The sequence below is a fragment of the Saimiri boliviensis genome, chromosome 14, assembly GCF_048565385.1.
Source record: "Saimiri boliviensis isolate mSaiBol1 chromosome 14, mSaiBol1.pri, whole genome shotgun sequence".
Classification (NCBI taxonomy): domain Eukaryota; kingdom Metazoa; phylum Chordata; class Mammalia; order Primates; family Cebidae; genus Saimiri; species Saimiri boliviensis.
In genome coordinates this window covers 68105046-68123841 of record NC_133462.1, presented here as the reverse complement: position 1 = coordinate 68123841, position 18796 = coordinate 68105046, and the positions used below count along the sequence as shown (strand labels likewise).

At 36.5% G+C, this 18796-nt stretch overlaps 1 protein-coding gene across 2 annotated transcripts in view; it reads left to right on the top strand.

The window, feature by feature from the left end:
- The first annotated feature begins 587 nt into the window (after positions 1-587).
- USH2A (usherin) overlaps positions 588-18796 on the top strand; it is a 777205-nt gene continuing 758996 nt past the window's right edge. The window contains exons 1-3 of one of the 2 annotated variants that reach the window (XM_074385188.1): positions 588-825; positions 1491-2179; positions 5477-5642. In XM_074385188.1, the coding sequence (XP_074241289.1) occupies positions 1695-2179; positions 5477-5642 (651 nt within the window). In that variant the 5' untranslated portion in view covers positions 588-825; positions 1491-1694. Of the gene's footprint in view, positions 826-1490; positions 2180-5476; positions 5643-18796 lie in introns of those variants that run through there. The other variant, XM_003930351.4, reaches the window with a different exon arrangement.

Here is an 18796-nt window from a genome sequence, read left to right as displayed (position 1 = left end):
ACATCTAGCATGAGATGTCCCAGATGGCAGAGAAGAGAGGGTTTTGGATGTAATTGAAACTCTATAGAATTGACTGCAAATGTGCACATATATATACACACACACATCTTCCTATCCAATTAAGCAGCCAAATACTCAGCAGTCCTATTGCTTCTTTAGTTTAATTAAAGTCACTGATTTTCCAATGCCAACATTTAGAGTTGACATCAGATGTGATCTAAAGAAACATGTATTTAGGAGAAGGTATCCTGGGTGAAATATACAGCAACAACTGAATGGTCAACAGAACTTCTGTCAATGGGCCAAGCTTTGGGAGCATCAGTATACAGAAGTTTAGAATTCCATTTTGTATTCTCTTCTCCCCAAAAAGAAAGACCACTAGAAATTACTCCTTATGTGGCTGTTTAATAGTGGTAGATCATTTTGACTAAGCAATTAAATGGATTGAGGTGCATGAGAGCAGGAAAGAGGAGGGGCAAGAGGGGGATTATAGGATAAGGTGTACTGCTACTTTAAAATTATGTATGCATGGCCCTATCCAGGTCCCTCCTACTGTTTGAGGTACCAGCGGAAAGCTTGGGGAGCTCAGTTCCAGGAGGGTCACCAAGCAGACTACGCTCTGAGTTTCAGGTAACCAAGTGTTTGCTGTGCAGAATACTTTACCTGGGCACCCAAGTCTTCCTTCCAGCTTTCCTGCTGCTACAGCCTATTTGCTAAGAGTAACCAGGGGTTACAGCAGTGTTGCCAGGCAACGAGGGACCAGCCGTCCTGTTGAAGAGCCATTTGTCACACTGAAGGGACTGGTTGAAATGCAATAAAGAAATGGTAACCCAGCTTGTTTATCAAACAATTACTTGCACAGTGTTGGGGATCCATAAGTAACCTACAAATTTGTAGTCATATGAGGAAATACACAAACATTTTGCTAAATATTAAAGCATAGGACAGACAGATGGTGTTGGGTTTCTAATCAGCTTTACTGTGAGCTTAAAGTTGCTGCACATGCTGGGATAAGGGGAAAGGCCCAAAGTGCTTTGCCAGCTTTATTTTGGGCATCTGCAAGTTAGCTCTGGGTTTCAATGTACAGTGCATGTGTAAAGAAAATCTACAAGATTCTTTACCTTGTTAAGTAGAGTTAGTAATGCTATTGTTAATTCCCTGGGTGAAATAGCAACCTAAAACTACTGTATGTGTAATATGTTAATAATTATATGCACACATATGTGATATATCTGTAACTGTTTATAAATATAACTGGTTGTCCTGTGGACTTCTAAAGTGCTTGATTTGCCCAATGCTGTCGAGAGATTTACCAAAAGAATAAATATTTTACTCTGAGCGCTGTACTTTAAAATGTTCGTTAGTGAACACTTTTGAGTTCTTTAGTGTTGCTTCTAGGAGCTCAAAGTCATCATGCCTGGGATGAGCTTCAGTTTTAAAGATGCAGCAGCTTTCCCTTGATGCTCTATGTCTATGTTTTTGATCCTCAGATACCAGCTGCTACTCATGTCTTCACCATTGCTAAGAACATCGTTGTTATTAACTTACTGTGAGAACGCGTCTGCAGTTTCCAGAAAATGGAGTTTCGCAACATTACTAGAAGTACCCTGCTTTAAAGTATTGCTGGCAAGTGGCATGGACCTGATTATTTATTCAGAATTGCTTTACCAAGAGGAGAATGCTTGTTTGTAAACATGAATTGCCCGGTTCTTTCATTGGACTCTGGCTTCTTGCTTCATGTCACTGAAATGTTGATCTTTGCCTGTTTTGCTTTGATATCCTTGGCAGACTCACGAGGTCTTTTCCCAAGGCTGGAGAATGTGGGAGCTTTCAAGAATGTTTCAATTGTGCCAATGCAAGCAGTATGTGGACTCCCCAAACGAAGCACTTTTTGTCATAGCTCTGCTGCTGCTGAAAGTATTCAGTTCTGTACCCAGCGGTTTTGCGTTCAGGATTGCCCATACAGATCTTCACACCCTGCCTACACTGACCTTCTCTCAGCAGGCCTCAGTAGCTGCATCACACCAGACAAGAATGATCTGTGTCCCAACTCCCATAGCAATTCTACAAGTTTTATTTTTGGAAATCACAAGAACTGCTTTTCTTCTCCTCCTTCTCCAAGGCTGGCAGCATCATTCACCTTAGCTGTGTGGTTGAAACCTGAGCAACAAGGTGTAATGTAAGTAGTAGTGTGGATATAAGCTTTCCTAGGTCCCAAAAACCAGTCGTAGAGATCATTGCAGTCTGAATTCCAAACCAGAAATGAAGGCTAGTCATGTAGAATTCATGCCATTGAAGATGAATTCTTCCAATTGTTTCCCAAATCTAATTTTTTTCCCCTTCTGTGGATGAAGTGAACCATGAAAAAAGAATGTGTTAAAATAGTCCATGGCAGGCAGATGTGTTTATGCCAGAATCATGTATTTTCCATAGATGAGCTCAACGTTTGGTCTTACCCTTCGAAGCCCAGATCAGACTCGCAGTGAGTTTTAAGACAGGGAAACTTGTAAAACAAATAATTAATATTTTCAAAGTCTCGATCTGGGTTTCTATCGATAACATTTCCTTAATAGGGTGTAAAATTTTGATTAGGCACATAGTTCTCTCAGGCCTTGGTGCCATTTTCTTCATCCTCATTTCCCTAAGAAGAGATGTTCGTTTGACTCGAGGAAGATGTTCAGTAACATGAGTTGAATATATAAATAACCCTCCGTCTCCCAAATGATACAGCTTTTAGTCCTTTGTCTTGGGCTATTTCCATTTTCCAATTAGTTAGAAAATACGTAGGTAAGTATGAGAGATTCTCAAAAGCTTTCATGCTGTTCATCCCAGAGAAATGCCTTCAATGAGTCTGGGTCGCAGTAATGACGTTTTTTTTTTTTTCTTTTTTTTTTTTTCTCTTTTTTTTACTTATTTAATCACCAGTTCTTCATTCTGTAATATTTTCTTGGGCTGATATCTAATGAGTTTCTCCCAAGTATTTATCACCAACTTGGAGATTTTAATAAATGGGACACCTTTGAGGAATTTTTGCTTATCTTTTGTCTTCCTAGAGGGCTTTTGGCCCCTTCTCTTATGACATTTTCTTTGTGTGACAGCGTTGGCTGGGTATCTAAAAACATGTGAAACAAACCAGAAAAGAATTACAATCTCATACGCAAATATGACTTAAAGGTCTTTGGTGTTTAGTTTCAATTTGCCAAGTGAAAGTTGGCATGTCTTCATTTTGTTTTAAATTTAGATTAATCACAAACCATTCTTATTTCTACATCTCTCCTCAAAGAAAACCTTTTTTTTCTTACTGTCTGAAATTCTAGTAAATTCAGACTACTCTGTTTATATAACTAGTATCCAAAGAGTCTTAAATTGTTGCCTTTTGACAAATAGGGCTAAGATAAAATATCCTTCTGAGCTTGTAGGGAAATATCTGTAGCGAATTCATCCACTATTGACATCATTTTGTATAAATAAGACAGAAATATTTATAGGGTTGGAAGAACATGGTTTATGGTTTTGAAAGTTCCTTCTATCAAGGTCGTTTCCATTTTCAAAATTAAAATACCTTTGGGAATTGAGGGAATTTCAGGGTGTTTGCACAGATAAGTAAAACAAACAAAACATGGATTATCCAATTATTGTTTATTCAGGAGCAGAATAAATCCAGTTCCTAAATATTTTGCTACCTGCCTTCCTCTCACATTTATTATCTACCAAAGCTAGTATGTTTACAAGCAAACAAAATAGCAAGGAAGATAATCAATAACATATTAAGAAATGCATTTTCAGTAAGCTTGGGGAAATAAGTCTGCATTTAGTAAATACACTCTTGAGTAATGGTCTAACTCTCACTCGTAGATTTAAACTGAAGAAAAATGAATAGGGGCAATCTGTTTTCAGGTTAAGACCTGATGGGAAGGGATAAAGAAAAACTCTATTCAGTAAATTAGAAATATTCAACTACTGAAGGGTTAAAAATACAATTTGCGTTAGAATTTAAAACTTTTATTTATACTTATATAAAACCTTTATATCATCTAAATCTATTTGCCTAAATTGAAAATACACTTGAACTCATAAATTTCTACCAAATATACATAAAAAATATAAAATTATGACAGTAAAAGAGGGCCTACTAGTATTCTACAATCTTATTCTTACCTCCTGACTCAGGAAAAAATAGATGCAAGTGAGAAGAAACGATTTGTGAAAAACGTGCCCTTTAAGGAAAATTTTAAACCACCTTTAGCAGTAATTCTTGATTGGCCCAATTTTATACCTTTCCCTCTCTGATGCTTCCTGCCAAATTTGATCACAAACTCATCATTTTTTGAGAGACGACTGTATACTAGGTGTGTGTGTATCCTCAGAATACTCATGATCTAAGTCAGGCAGCCCCCTGAGGCCATTTATCTGGCCCCCCGCCGCACTTCAGGAAGGGGCACCTCTTTCATTGGTGGTCAGTGAGAGGAGCACAGTATGTGGTGGTTCTCCAACAGTCTGAGGGACAGTGAACTGGCCCCCTGTGTAAAAAGTTTGGGGATGCCTGATCTAAGTGATCTACTGGACGGTACAGATGGATGAGTGCTATTACCTAGGCAGCACAGTATGTTAAGTGAGCATAAAGTGAGACCCCCTCAATCAACCTTGAGCAGAAAGAAGGGCTCCAGGACCAAGCATAATCATTCAGATGCCAAAGCTAAGTAGGAGGTAACCAGGTGAAGGGAACCCAAGGTCTGAAAGGTGTGTCACTGTAATAAGGATAGAGGTAACTTAAAATCGTTTGATAACTGCCCTGACACAAGACCTCGAAGTTTTCTGAAAACTGTTCTACTTTATCAAAGTATTATTTCACCGTGTTTTGGAAGGCTGAATGACCTTTCACCTCAGATATTTCACATGATCTCAGTGCCTCAGTTGGACTGTGTGGTCAGGGAGAGGTAGCCAGTCATCTTAGAGACACTGACTTTGGCTTTGGCCCAGTTGATGATGGCATCCCATGGGAATTAAATACAGTGATTCTGACTTCAGGGCTAACAATTTAGAGCCTTCCATGGACACTAAATTCACTTGACATTAAAAAAAAAAGAATTGCACTGATGACTCAATACTCAAGCAGCCTGTAGTGTGTTGCAGCACTCTAAAGGCAATAGCAGGAGAACTAATGAGCCAATAGCCTAAATGTTAGTTTTGCAGAAAGATGCAGTCACTCTAGTTTCCATCGTGAATCTCTAATGAAGGGTGTTGAGGTTCTGGGGAATATATTGTAAATAAGAATTCTATTTTTTATTGAAATAAAGGGGCTTCTTCACTGGAATAAAGCTTGCATTGACCATAATGACGTTTAGGCCCATACTCATAGTGTACCACTTTGAGGGGAGTTTGGGGTCATTTTAACACCACTGTAACTGCACAATACCTGAGCATGTCTTTTTGGTTGGATGCTGACCTTTTCTCTCTTTTCTGGTTGCTTCCTAAGGTGTGTTATAGAAAAGACAGTAGATGGGCAGATTGTGTTGAAACTTACAATATCTGAGAAAGAGACCGTGTTTTATTATCGCACAGTAAATGGTTTGCAGCCTCCATTAAAAGTAATGACACTGGGGAGAATTCTTGTGAAGAAATGGATTCATCTTAGTGTGCAGGTGAGTAAAATAAAAAGTATTTAACATTTGGTTAAACACAAGGATTTGTCTTACTTTGTCTAACTGGCATCTACTCACAAAATCTGTAGCAGTATCTTTGAGATTTCAGATGTATTTAAATGACAGCTAAAGAAGAAAAACATTTAAATGACCTAGTGATGTAGCTCTTGATATACTAGCATTTTCTCCCCAAAACTGCTTTAAAGTCTTTCACAGAAACTTAAAGACAATGCTATCTGTAATTATAATATCCTCAGAAAATTTTTGTTATATTGGGCTAGTATGTTCTATTTTGTTTAAATATGTCTAAGGGCTCACTTGATGTCTGGTACTAATTTTACTAGTCATGGATGTGTGAATACCCCAGCTTGATTTTTACAGCTGTCTTTCTCAGATAGCACCTGATGCAGTGAATAAAATTTGTTGGTTGCATTAAAATGGTGACCTTAGAACTAATGAACTTTACACTTGAAGCACTCAAAAGGTGTTATATTATTATTTTAGTTGTCAACCACAGTTTGCATGAGTCTTAGAAGCTGCTAAAGGCTAAAAGAGCTGTGAGATGTCTGGTATTTAACAGTCTCCAGAAGAAAGGCGCGGTTCAGCCTTTTTTTTTTTTAATTTTTTTCTTTTAGGACACTAGAATAGCGCAATACAGTTAAAGTCACACTTGCCTTTTAAACTAGGTATACTAGTCAGTTCTCACACTGCTATGAAAACAATACCTGGCCGGGCACAGTGGCTCCCGCCCATAATCTCATCACTTTGGGGAGGACGGATCACCTGAGGTCAGGAGTTTGTGACTAGCCTGTCAAATGTGGCAAAACCCTGTGTCTACTAAAAATAGAAAAATTAGCCAGACATAGTAGCATTTGCCTGTATTCCCACCTATTTGGGAGGCTGAGGCAGGAGGATCACTTGACACTGGGGAGAATTCTTGTGAAGAAATGGATTCATCTTAGTGTGCAGGTGAGTAAAATAAAAAGAAAAGAAAAACCTCGCCCAGGAGGCGAGGTTGTAGTGAGCCAAGATCATGCCATTGTATTCCAGCCTGGGCAACAGAGTAAAATTCCATCTCAAAAAAAAAAAAAAAAAAAAAAAAATCTGAGACTGGGTAATAAGTGGGAGTTGAACAATGAGAACACATTAAAGGGAGGGGAACATCATACACCAGGGTCTGTCAAGGTAGAGGGCTAGGGGAGGAATAGCAGGGGGTAGGAGTTAGGGGAGGGATCGCATTAGGAGAAATGCCTAATGTGTATGACGGGGGATTGATGCAGCAAACCACCATGGCATGTTTATACCTAAGTAACAAACCTGCATGTTCTGCACATGTACACCGGAACTTAAAGTATAATAATAATAATAATAAAGTTTAATTGGCTCATGGTTCTGTGGGCTGTTCAGGAATCATGATTCTGGCATCTGTTTGTTATCTGTGGAGTCTTTAGGAAACTTACAATCACGGCAGTAGACAATGGCTGAGGGAACACTTCATATGGCCAGAATAAGAGGAAGAGAGAGCAGGGAGGTACTACGCACTTATAAACAATCAGATCTCGTGAGAACTCTATCCGGAGAATAGCACTAGGTGGGTGGTGCTAAACCACTGATGAGAAAATGCCCCATGTTCTAATGACCTCTCATCAGGCCCCACCACCAATGCTGGGGATTACAATTTGACATGAGGTGCGGGTGGGGACACAGAATCAAATCATGTCACCCCAGGAGCTAGGTACTACGGTTTCCAGTGTGGGCTCTCATGTAAGCATCCAGCCAGTGGCTCATGTGAACCTCATTTAAACTAAGGACGTTTACACCCTCATTCATTTTATAAAAATCGTCTTTGACATCTTGTTTTATTCATCCTGAAGCAGGTAGTATGAGTGTATTTCCTCATCTTGAGAATTGTTATTTGGCTTTCAAATACTAAGAGAGGAGTTTAGTGAATGTGTGGTTGGCAGGGGTCAGTGTTTTCGTATGCAACTAGGTTGAAAGGATATACGTCAGGTCTTGTCCATAGGACACAATGGCTTCAGTCTCTCAATGCTTAGTCTCCACGTGTTCAGTAGTTAACAGGAGACCAATTTGTCCTAGTCTTGAAGTTTCCATTGTCTTGAGGTCTCCATTCTGCCCACAGACCAGTCCTACAGAATTGGTTTTAATATTAAAAATGTAGAAATAGAAACTGCTAAAGAAAGACAATGCCAAAGATGCAGAAGAAAGAAAGACGATGGCATCTTTGCGGAAGATGCCAAATAGATATATTTGTTGGATGTTTTTGTATCAACAATGATAAAAAAAAATCACTTTACTTGCTTTTATTTTGTCTTATCTGTGAAACTCTGCCATGTTTTGGCAGGCAGTAGTACATTAAAAGCTTTACAAAGAAAGTTTAAAATCTATATGCAGAGAGGTAACCATGACTGAATTACTCTCTTGGGAATAAAATGCTCTTAGAGTGCCTATTGAAATCAGCATTATCATTTCAATACATGTCAAATATGAGTCATTTCCTAGTTTAGGCAAAATTTCTTCATAAATCTTTAAATCTTTCCATTCTTTCAAGAAAAGGTTAAAGTACTTATGATTTAATGAGACTGCTTTATTTCATAACTGTTGGACTATCAAGAGAAAACTTGTCCTTTCTGATTTGTACACATTTATTTTTTTGTGTAAGTTTTAAATTATTCTGCATTTTATATTAAAACTACAGAACTAGATAGTCATAAAATGTTAGAAAACCATTCAGATCTGTAATTTAACCATCTAGCACCTATTAAATGTTTCAGGGGTACCTAGCATTATGGGAATCTGGATTCATTCAAATGAAAATTGCAGAGCAATTATTTCCTCTAAAATGGAGATCTACATAAGGTTCCTTTATATTGGATACTAGTCTGAATATGTTTAAGGTATTATAAAATTTATGAAAATCCGTATTATACATTTTTTTTGAGACAGAGTTTTGCTCTTGTTGCCCAGGCTAGAGTGCAATGGCATGATCTTGGCTCCCTTCAGACTCTACTTCTTGAGTTCAGGCAATTCTCCTGCCTCAGCCTCCTGAGTAGCTGGGATTACAGGCGCCCACCACCAGGCCAGCTAATTTTTTATATTTTTGGTAGAGAAGGGGTTTCACCATGTTGGCCAAGCTGGTCTTGAACTCCTGACCTCAGGTGATCCACCTGCTTCAGCCTCTGAAACAGCTAGGATTATAGGCGTGAGCCACAGGTCTCAGCCTAGATTTTTAATAAGGAATTGCTAATTGCTCAAAAATTGTTATAAGATGTAATAGAGGCTGGGCCCAGTTGTTCATGCCTGTAATCCTAGCATTTTGTGAGGTCGAAGTAGGTGGATACCGAGCCAAGAGTTTGAGGCCAGCCTGGGCAACATGGCAAAACCTCGTCTCTACAAAAAACACTCTAAAAAAATTAACCAAGTGTGGTGATGCATTCCTGTAGACCCAGCTACTCAGGTGGCTGAGGCTAAAATGGAAAGATCACCTAAGCCCAGGAAGTCGAGGCTTCAGTGACCCATGATCATGCCACTGCATTCTAGCCTGGACAACAGAACAAGATCCTGTCTCAAAAAAAAAAAAAAAAGAGGAAGGACAGGAGGTTAGGAGTTGGGAAATCTGATTTAGGTTATGCTACTTGGTAATTTTAAGAATAAAACTTTTAGGAATCCATATAATAGTTGATTAAGAAATGTACTAATTGCTTAAAAGTTGTTATTAGAAGTAATGGAGGCTGGGGACAGTGGCTCATGCCGTACTCTACCAGCCTCAACTTCTCAAATGGAGTCATTTGACTCAGTTTCCCATTTAGATAAGATTGAACTAGATGAACAAAATAAGGGCCTCTTGAATTCTGCATAAAAAAGTAAGTGGAGTGTGGAGTGTAGCACGTCATTTAAGTATGGCAAGCTCTTGACTTGTGTAGGGTTATTTAGATATCGAGTGACAGAGCCATCTCCATTAGCCAATGATCAGACTTGTGCTTTTTTCCTCTTCTCTAATGCTTCCTGGTGTTTACATAAAAACTTTGGTTTTTTTTTTTTTTTTTTTTTCTAGATTTCATGGTCAAAATATAGAGAAATGTAGCTTGTTACTATTTCATTATATAACTGCAAGAACATTTGCAGAAAAAATAGTATAAAACGTAACTAACTGTTGCATGATTATATAATGCACCTAAACTCCATTTAATTTGGGGGTTAGGGATTTTTATCATGCTAGGCATAGGATAGAACAAATGATTAATAATCTTGTTTAGTCCAATTTCAGACTAAAAACCTGTACTTTATATATATGCATATTTTCACCTATCTTCCAAAAGGCCACAGATTGATGAATTTATATAGTGTGTGTGTTCCCGCACATGTGTAAAAATAAAACATACAACTTATTCATGGGATGGCTCAGAAACCAGAATTTTACTTAGTTGCTTGTAGTGATTTTTTTACTGGTTTACTTATACCTGCTGGCATACAATTAATTAGCAGATCTCAACGCTTTATCCCAGACAGTTCACTTAGTATCAGCTTCCCATCAGTAAAATCAGAATTCTAATTTACCAAAAAAAAAATAAATAAATAAAAAAAAAAAAAAAAAAAAAGATTCTAAATAATTAAATCTTTAGGGGAAAGGATGCCAGGAAATCCAGACATACTAATGTTGGAAATTGAATTTCCTAAACAAACAAATGCTCAATATTGTTATGGTAATGAATCTCACAGCTTTTATTCCAAACTAGCATTTTAAAGCTTCAACATGTTGGAAAATGATTAGTGTTGAAATTAATATTCATTTAGGGACTTGAATCTGACAGGATTACCAATTGAAATTTTACTTAGGGGTTTAATATCTCGGCTATTTCAAATTATATCAAACTAAAATTCATTATGTCTTTTATACTAAAACTGGAAAAATTGATTCATACTTTTTATTATCAAATAGGGAACACTGTTAATATTAGCAGCTTTTCTAAAGCTTTGTTTTCATATTGAATCAGCACATGCTGTAGTTACATACGTAGGATTTCATATGGTTACTTTTATAAAAGTTTGGAAATATGTAAAAAAATTTACTTTAGCACTTTGTTAGGAATTGGTAGGTAAAACAATTTGAAAATAAGTATATGTGTTTGGTGGCATTTCATTTAAAAGTAAAACTTTAGGGTTTTCTGTGAAAATATATTTTGCCTTAAGCAATTCCACACATTTTATAGCACAAATAGCATCATAGAATAATCAGTATAGTTATCCTTATAGTAATTATTCAGAATTGCAGTAAAACAATTACTGCAATTTGAAGCTGATGAAATACTACAACTGTGGAACCAAGAAACGATTCAGCATTGGGTTTGTTCACATTTTCTATGCTATTTTGAGGGCTCCTTGATACATTGACAATTCAAGAGCCGTAGATGGCTATAGCTACAATAGAGTGAAAAAGAGCAGTTCTAATATGATACAATGAAGAAAAAAATACATGGATAAATAAAGTTTTAGGAATCAATAGATGAAGGATAGGAGTTTCATAATCATAGTTCGTGAAGTATGCTCTTTTGATTTATGTATTCAATCTGAGAAAGAAAAACTATTGATAGTTCTGGTGGTAAAGAAAATGCAATTTAACCAACATTTGTTAGAATAGATAAACCAAGTCTCTCAATTAATCTCTGAACTGTATGCCCATGTGCACACTTTATAAAGGTGTTTCCACATTCCTATTGATTGAGGCAATATAAAACATCCATGTCGCCTTATGGAAGGCTCCTCATTCAGTTCAGTAAGCTCTATGGCATGGAATTCTCATAGGAATACCATCCCACTCCCACTCCAAGAGAATCTCAATCCATATTATTCCTTTAATATTTCAGTGCATTTAGCTCTGACTCTGTGTTTGTGTGTGCATGTTGTAAGTGTGCATGCATGTGTGTACTAAATCTTTCTCTGTGCAAAGCCTTCTCTTTATAACCAGCCAGCTGGGTTAACAGCTCAAGTTAGTTGAATAGTTTTGGGTTATTCAAAATAAAGTTAAGATCAATAGAATATAATGAACTTTTTCATAACAATCAGTTACAAATTATCATAGCTGCTATTCATCACTGATTTATGTAAGCTATATTAAACATGTTACATACTTGCAGTTATACAATGAAATAGTAACATACTTGTAACATGTTTAATATAGTGATAATGATAGTTTTATGACATTATTTCCATTATAGAGATTTTTAAAAATTAGCCTTAGGGAATTTAAACTACCTGCCTAAATTTATAGTCTCAAGTTTCTCTGACCTTAAACTAAAAATAACTTGCCATCAACCTACGTCAGTGAGCAGATCTAAATAATAGTTTTTAAATTCTCTGAACCAAAAAAGCACAGAAACCCAAAAGAACTGAAAACAAATATTTATAATGTAAACGTAATTTTTATGGTTATGCATGTTTTGTACTTATAAACATTTGTAATGCTTCAGATATTTACATGATTTATACAAATAATTAAAGTTATTATATTGTGTAACTATATCCCTCATTGATACAGGCAGTTTAAATGTACAACAGAATGTAATTTTGTATAAAGTTCTGCTCAATGTTTTCATGTTTTATGGCAGTTAGGATAGATTACAATGGCTTAAAGAAAGAATATTTTCCTTAAGCCAGACTGATCACCTGACCCAGCCCATGAAGAATCAATCCTTATTATGATAAAATATAAAGAAGGAAGCACTTCCTACTTGATTATGGAACAGGTAAAACCATCCAAGTAAAAAGTAATTATTCTCTGTGCATTTTTTACATGTGATTTTAAAATGCAGTATTTAAGCAGAATGCAAGACTTTAATTCTTGACCTTTTAGTAAAAAAATGTGCAACCCTGACAAAACTATGTAACACCTCAAAATGTTAGCATGCTCATTACAAATTGGAAACAAACTTGACCTTACTTATTTAACTTATACCATAAACTTGAACACGTAAAGAAAACAATGTCTGCTAAAACACTTCATAGCCGATAACTTCCTGCTATGATGGAGCTTACAGTCTATTTCAATGGATAAGCAATCACATAATTACACCCATAAAAGCAAAATTATAATTGTGATAAGTGCTACAGGACCATATGAAAATGATTTGGTCAAACCACTGAAGTCAAGAAAGGCTTCCTTGAATAAATGATATTAAATATGTGTATTAGTTTTCTAGGCCTGTACTAAAAAATTATCACAAACCGGTGGCTTAAAGCAATAGTAATTCATTGTCTAAGAGTTCTGGAGGCTGGAAGGCTGAAATCAAGGTGTTAGAAGGGCCATGCTCTTCCTGAAACCTCTAGAATCCTTCCTTGCCTCTCCCAGCACCTGGTGTTTGCCAGCAATCCTTGGCGTTCCTTAGCTTGTAGCTACGTCACTCCAGCCTCTGCCTCCGTTATCATATGGCCCTCCCCTCTGATCATGTGCATCTTCTCTTCTTGTAACTACATCAGTTGTACTGGATTAAGGCTTTTCCTCATTCACTAAGACTCATCTTAACTCAATTACATCCAAAAAGACACTACCCAAATAAGGTCAGAGTCACAGGCACATAGGGTTGGGGCTTCAGTATAACTTTTGGTGGGATACAATTCAACCAATAGTAAAATTTATTTAAAAGAATGCATAGGATCCAACTGGTCAAAGGGAGTTAAGAAGAACATTCCATAAATGCATAGCAAATACTATAAATGCCCTGTGCAAAAAGGAATATGCACATAGACTAAAAGATCAATGTGGTTAGAGTGTAGCTGGCCAAGTGGGACATGGTATGCAACAAGAACAGAACATTTGGAAGAGACTGTGTTAAAGAGCATCATTGAATATGTGAAGATTTTTAAAATGAGACTCTACTGAAATGTTTTATGTGATGGACAGGGGATGAGGGTAAGGAAGGAAAATGTGTGATGTTCCCAGATTACCTTTTTCTAAATACCACTTTGGCTGCAGGGAGAGAGAATGGTCTGCCTGAAGACAATAGTGAAGGGTTGTTATGGCATTCTTATGGCCCAAGTGATATATAAGTGATACTTGCTTGGATTATGAAGACTCTAGTGAATATGAAAATGAGTGGTCAGCTTTGAGAGCAGTTTAAGAATTAAAGGACTTGTTGATGAAGGAATATGTAATTTGAGGGAAAGGGAGTTGATGAATCCCAGCTCTCTGGCTTATATAATTGCTGGTACAGTGATTTCTTTTTCCTAGATAGGAATACTGGAAGACAATCAGATTTTGTATATGTACTACATATGAGTTAGATTCCAGTTTAGGGTAATAATTCTCAACTATAGAAATTATTAGCATTATTGAGAAACTTTAAAACATATTCTCATCCCCATTCTTCTTTATGTCTTCATTGATCTAGGTAGGGCTCAGGCATTCTTTCTTTCTGCCCTGATGGATTTTAAAAGGTTATAACAAGAAAATAACAGTTTACCATTAACAAGCATTTAGGTTGGTTCCATATCTTTGCTGTTGTAAATAGTGCTGCAATGAATATACATGTGTCTGTGTCTTTATGATAGTATGACTCATGTTCCTTTGGGTATATACCCAGGAATGGGACTGCTGGGTATAATGGTAGTTCTATGTTTTGGTCTCTGAGGAATTGACACACTGTTTTCCAAGTAATTTATACTCCCAACATCAGTGTATTAAGCATTCCTTTTTCTCTGCAACCTCAACAGCACCTTTTGTTTCTTGACTTTTTAATAACAACCATTCTGATTGATGTGAGATGACATCTCTCGTTGTGGTTTTGATTTACATTTCTCCAATGATCAGTGGTGTTGAGTTTTTTCATATGCTTGTTTGCCACATATGTGTGTTCTTTTGAAAAGGGTCTGTTTATGTCCTTTGCCCACTTTTTAATAGGGTTTGTTTTTTCTTGTAGATCTGTCGAAGTTTGTTATAGATACTAGCTATCAGACCTTTGTCAGATGCATAGTTTGCAAACGTTTTCTCTCGTTCACTAGGTTGTTCATTCTGTTGATCGTTTTGCTGTGCAGAAGCTCTTTAGTTTAATTTGATCCCGTTTGTCAATTTTTGTTTTTGTTGCAAATGCTTTTGGCATCCTCCTTATGGTATCTTTGCCTGTTCCTATTTCCTATGTCCAGAATGGTATTGCTTAGATTGTCTTGCAGGCTTTTATTTTCAGGTTTTACGTTTAAGGCTTCAATTCATTTTGAGTTGAGTTTTATATATGGCATAAGGAAGGAGTCCAGTTTTAATCTCTGCATATGGCTAGCCAGTTATCGCAACATTTGTTGAATAGGGAGTCCTCTCCCCACTGCTTGTTTTTGTCAGCTTTCTCAAAGATCGGATGGTTGTAGGTGTGGTGGTCTTATTTCTGGGCTCTCTGTTCGTTTTCATTGGTCCGTGTGTCTTTTTTTGTACCAGATTCATGCTGCTTTGGTTACTGCAGCCCTGTAGTATAGTTTGCAATCAGGTAGTGCAGTGCCGCCAGCTTTGTTCTTTTTGTGTAGGATTGTCCGTCTATTCGGGCTCATTTTTGGTTTTACATAAATTTTAAAATACATTTTTTTCTAGTTCTGCAAAGCATGCCATTGTTTCTTTGATAGAAATGGCATTGAATCTATAAATTTCTTTAGGCAGTACAGCCATTTTAACAGTATGTGTTCTTCCTATTCATGAGCATGGAATGTCACAGAAACAATGACATTTGTTTGTGTTATCCGATTTCTTTTGGCAGTGCTTTGCAGTTCTCACTGTAGAGATGTTTCCCCTTCCTGGTTGACTGTATTCCTAGGTATTCTTTTTGTGGCGAGTGCTTCACCTGCTTCTAAGCAAATCTGTTTAGTCGCTGTTATTAAACTCTGTAGCCATTAGTATACAGTAGTACTCCGTTATCCTTGCTTTTGCTTTCTGTTGTTTGTTACCCACAGTCAACCACAGTCTGAAAATATCACATGGAAAATTTCAGAAATAAACAATTTATAAGTTTCAAATTTGGTGCTGTTTTGCGAAGCTCCCAATTTGACATGATGACATGTCAAGTGGTCACACTACCTCCTGCCTGGGGGGTGAATCATCTCTTCGTTCAGCAGCATCGCCTTGTTGACTATGCTCCTAGCCCTTCACTCACATGGTAGCCATCTTAGTAATCAGATCAGCTGTTGCCATATCACAGTTGTCACTTGTGTTCAAGAAACTGTATTTTACATCTTAATGGCCCCAAAGTGCAGTAATAGTAATGCTGGCAATTTGGGTATGCCAAGAAGCCATAAAGTCCCTGTTTTAAGTGAAAAGGTAAACACTCTCAACTTAATAAAGGAAAGATAAAAGATTATATACTGAAGTTACTAAGAACTACAGTGTAAGAAGTCCATGAAATTCTGAACAATATGTTGTAATTTTTCTGTTTTGATAGTTATTGTTAATCTATTACTGGGCCCAATTTATGAATTAAACTTTATCCTAGGTGTGTATGTATAGGAAAATACATAGCATATACAGGTTTCAGTACTGTCTATGGTTTCAGACTTCCACTGGGGGTCTTGCAACATATCCTCAATGGATAAAGGGGGGCTACTGTATGCACAATATATGTATACACTCAGAGTTTTGTTTAGCTAGTGCATGTAAGATTGTCAAAAGTCATCCTGTAGTGTTTGGCCTTTTATCTGTCTGAATGTTATCAGTTTAATATTTTATGGCAAAACTTTAAGTTCAGTGAAAACTTCCCTGTAGAAACACAATCAAGACCTGCAACAAGCCATGGATAAATTAGCATTTAAACTTGAAAACTGATGCTTGAAGAAGAATTTAGCCATTATTTCTGCTGGAAAACAGCGGTTTCTTAGCCAATACTATAAAGTATATAATATATGTAAAAGAAAATATACACAAATATTATATTGCACATGTATTACATATACTACTAAAATTGAAAATTGCTATAAATAGAAGAGTATGTTCCAATGTTCATTTATTTCTTTTTAAACAATCTTTAGTTTTGAAAATGCCACTATGGTAATTCTGTCAAATTTGCAATGGTTGGAATTTGATGGTAGTGCTTTTGAAAACCTGTATTATCTAATGGAATTGTCGTTTATATTATATCATTTTCACCTGAAAGCCAAATACAATAAGACTTAAATTATTTTTGCTTTTTTTGTGGGTAGTCATTTTTGTGCCCAAAGGGCTAACTGATGCCTTCAGTTATACATGAACAAATCCCACGAACGTTAGAAAGAACAGTGTGCATATAACCTAGGGCAGAATTTGGCCTACGGAATGTATCACTCACTAATGGAATAGAGAATATGACTTTATTTAGACACAGACTTGAATAGTTTTATTTTTCCTTACTGTTTCTCTTGGTATTTCTCTCTCTAAAGTGCAACATTCAAAAGCATTCTATTCAGCTGTAGTCTCCTGGATGCATAATGACATATGTTCAAGGCAAGTTTAAATATCCATATAAGCCAAAGAGAGAGTAATTAACTTTAAAGAAATTAAGACAACTTTTCAATATAATTGTCTTAATGTTTCCCTTACATACAATGAACACCACATTAAACAGTGTTGTTATTTTGCTTCAACCCTGAAATTTTTAACAAACTCTTAAGAAGGATAGTTTATTTACCCCTAACTTTTTCATTCTGATACTCTTATTTTCTTTATGAAGTTCTAAAACTTTCATTATCGTTTTGTTTCTATTTAAAGAACTTCCTTTAGTCATCCTTTAAGAATGGGTTCGATAGAAACAAGTACTCCTAGTTTTTACTCATCTTAGAGTGTCTTGATTTTTCCTTCATTCCAAAAGACTATTTTTGTTAGATATAAAACTTATGATTGACAGTTGTTTGCTTTCATTACTTGAAAAATGTTGTGCCACTCCTTCTGGCTTCCATTGTTTTAGATGAGAAATCTGTTGTCATTTGAACTGGTATTTACTTTATAAGTTTTACATTATTCCTCTGGCTGCCTTCAAGGTTTTTTTCTTTGCTTATTTTGCATTTAGCATTTTAATAATGAATGCCCTGGCATGAATTTCCTTGGTTTTATCCTATTGTTTGTGATTTGCTCAGTTTGTTGCATCTGTATTCTTAATGTCTTTTTGCCATATTTTCAGACATGCTTTTTTGAATACATTTTCACTGCCATTCTTTCCTCTCATTCTATGATTACAATTATACAGATTTTAACTCTTTTGTTTTTAACTCACTGGTCCTTGAAGTCCTCTTTATATATATATATATTTTTCCTATTAATCTCTTATTCCTTCAAACTAGGTGAATTCTTTTGATTTCCTTCATATTTAAGAATTCTATTTCTGTCATCTTCATGTTACTCTTGAACCTATATACCAAAGTTTGAGTTTGTTTCAATGGTTGTATGTTTCAGTTATTTAGTTTCTGTTTGGGTCTTTTATATATATATATATATATATAACTTCTATTTCTGTGCTGGTATTTCTCTCTTTTTTTTCTTTTTTGTTTAAAATAATTCACAATTGCTTGTTGCATTTTTATTGTGTCCAGTTTAAAATCCTTGCCTGACAATTCTAACATCTGATTCCTATCACTGATGGCATGCGTTGGTTTTCTTTTTTCATTCAAGTTGTGATTTTGCTGGCTCTTGGTATGGCAAATGATTTTCCTTGTATCCTGGACATTTTAGGTACTGTAGTAGGAGACTCTGGATCCAAATTAATCTTTTTTTTTTTTCTTTAAAAAATTCAGAAGCTGTCCTCACATTGAGGTGTGCCCAGAGGCCAGGTGGGTGTGTATGTTCATTCATCACCCCTTTGTCCCTGCCAACATCATCCAGCAGAAGTGGAGCACTGACTCATGCTGCAGCAGATGGATAGGGTGGAACTTCAGCTTCCTGCTGACCCCTTCCCAGTGAAAGTGAACCACCTATTGCTGCTGCCTTGTTGCCCCTCATGGTGACATATTCTTAACTCCCCACTGAGCCACGGAAGGGAAAAGCTCAGTGCTTGCTCACACTGCTTTGTTGGCTGCAGGGTAGGGGTGAAAGCCAAGCTTCCTGCTGGTCTCTGACACCAGGGGAGGTGAGGAGTGGAGTGTCAAGTTACCCTCCTCCTATCACCTTATTCTGCCTCATTGATGTCAGATTTGAGAGAAGGTTC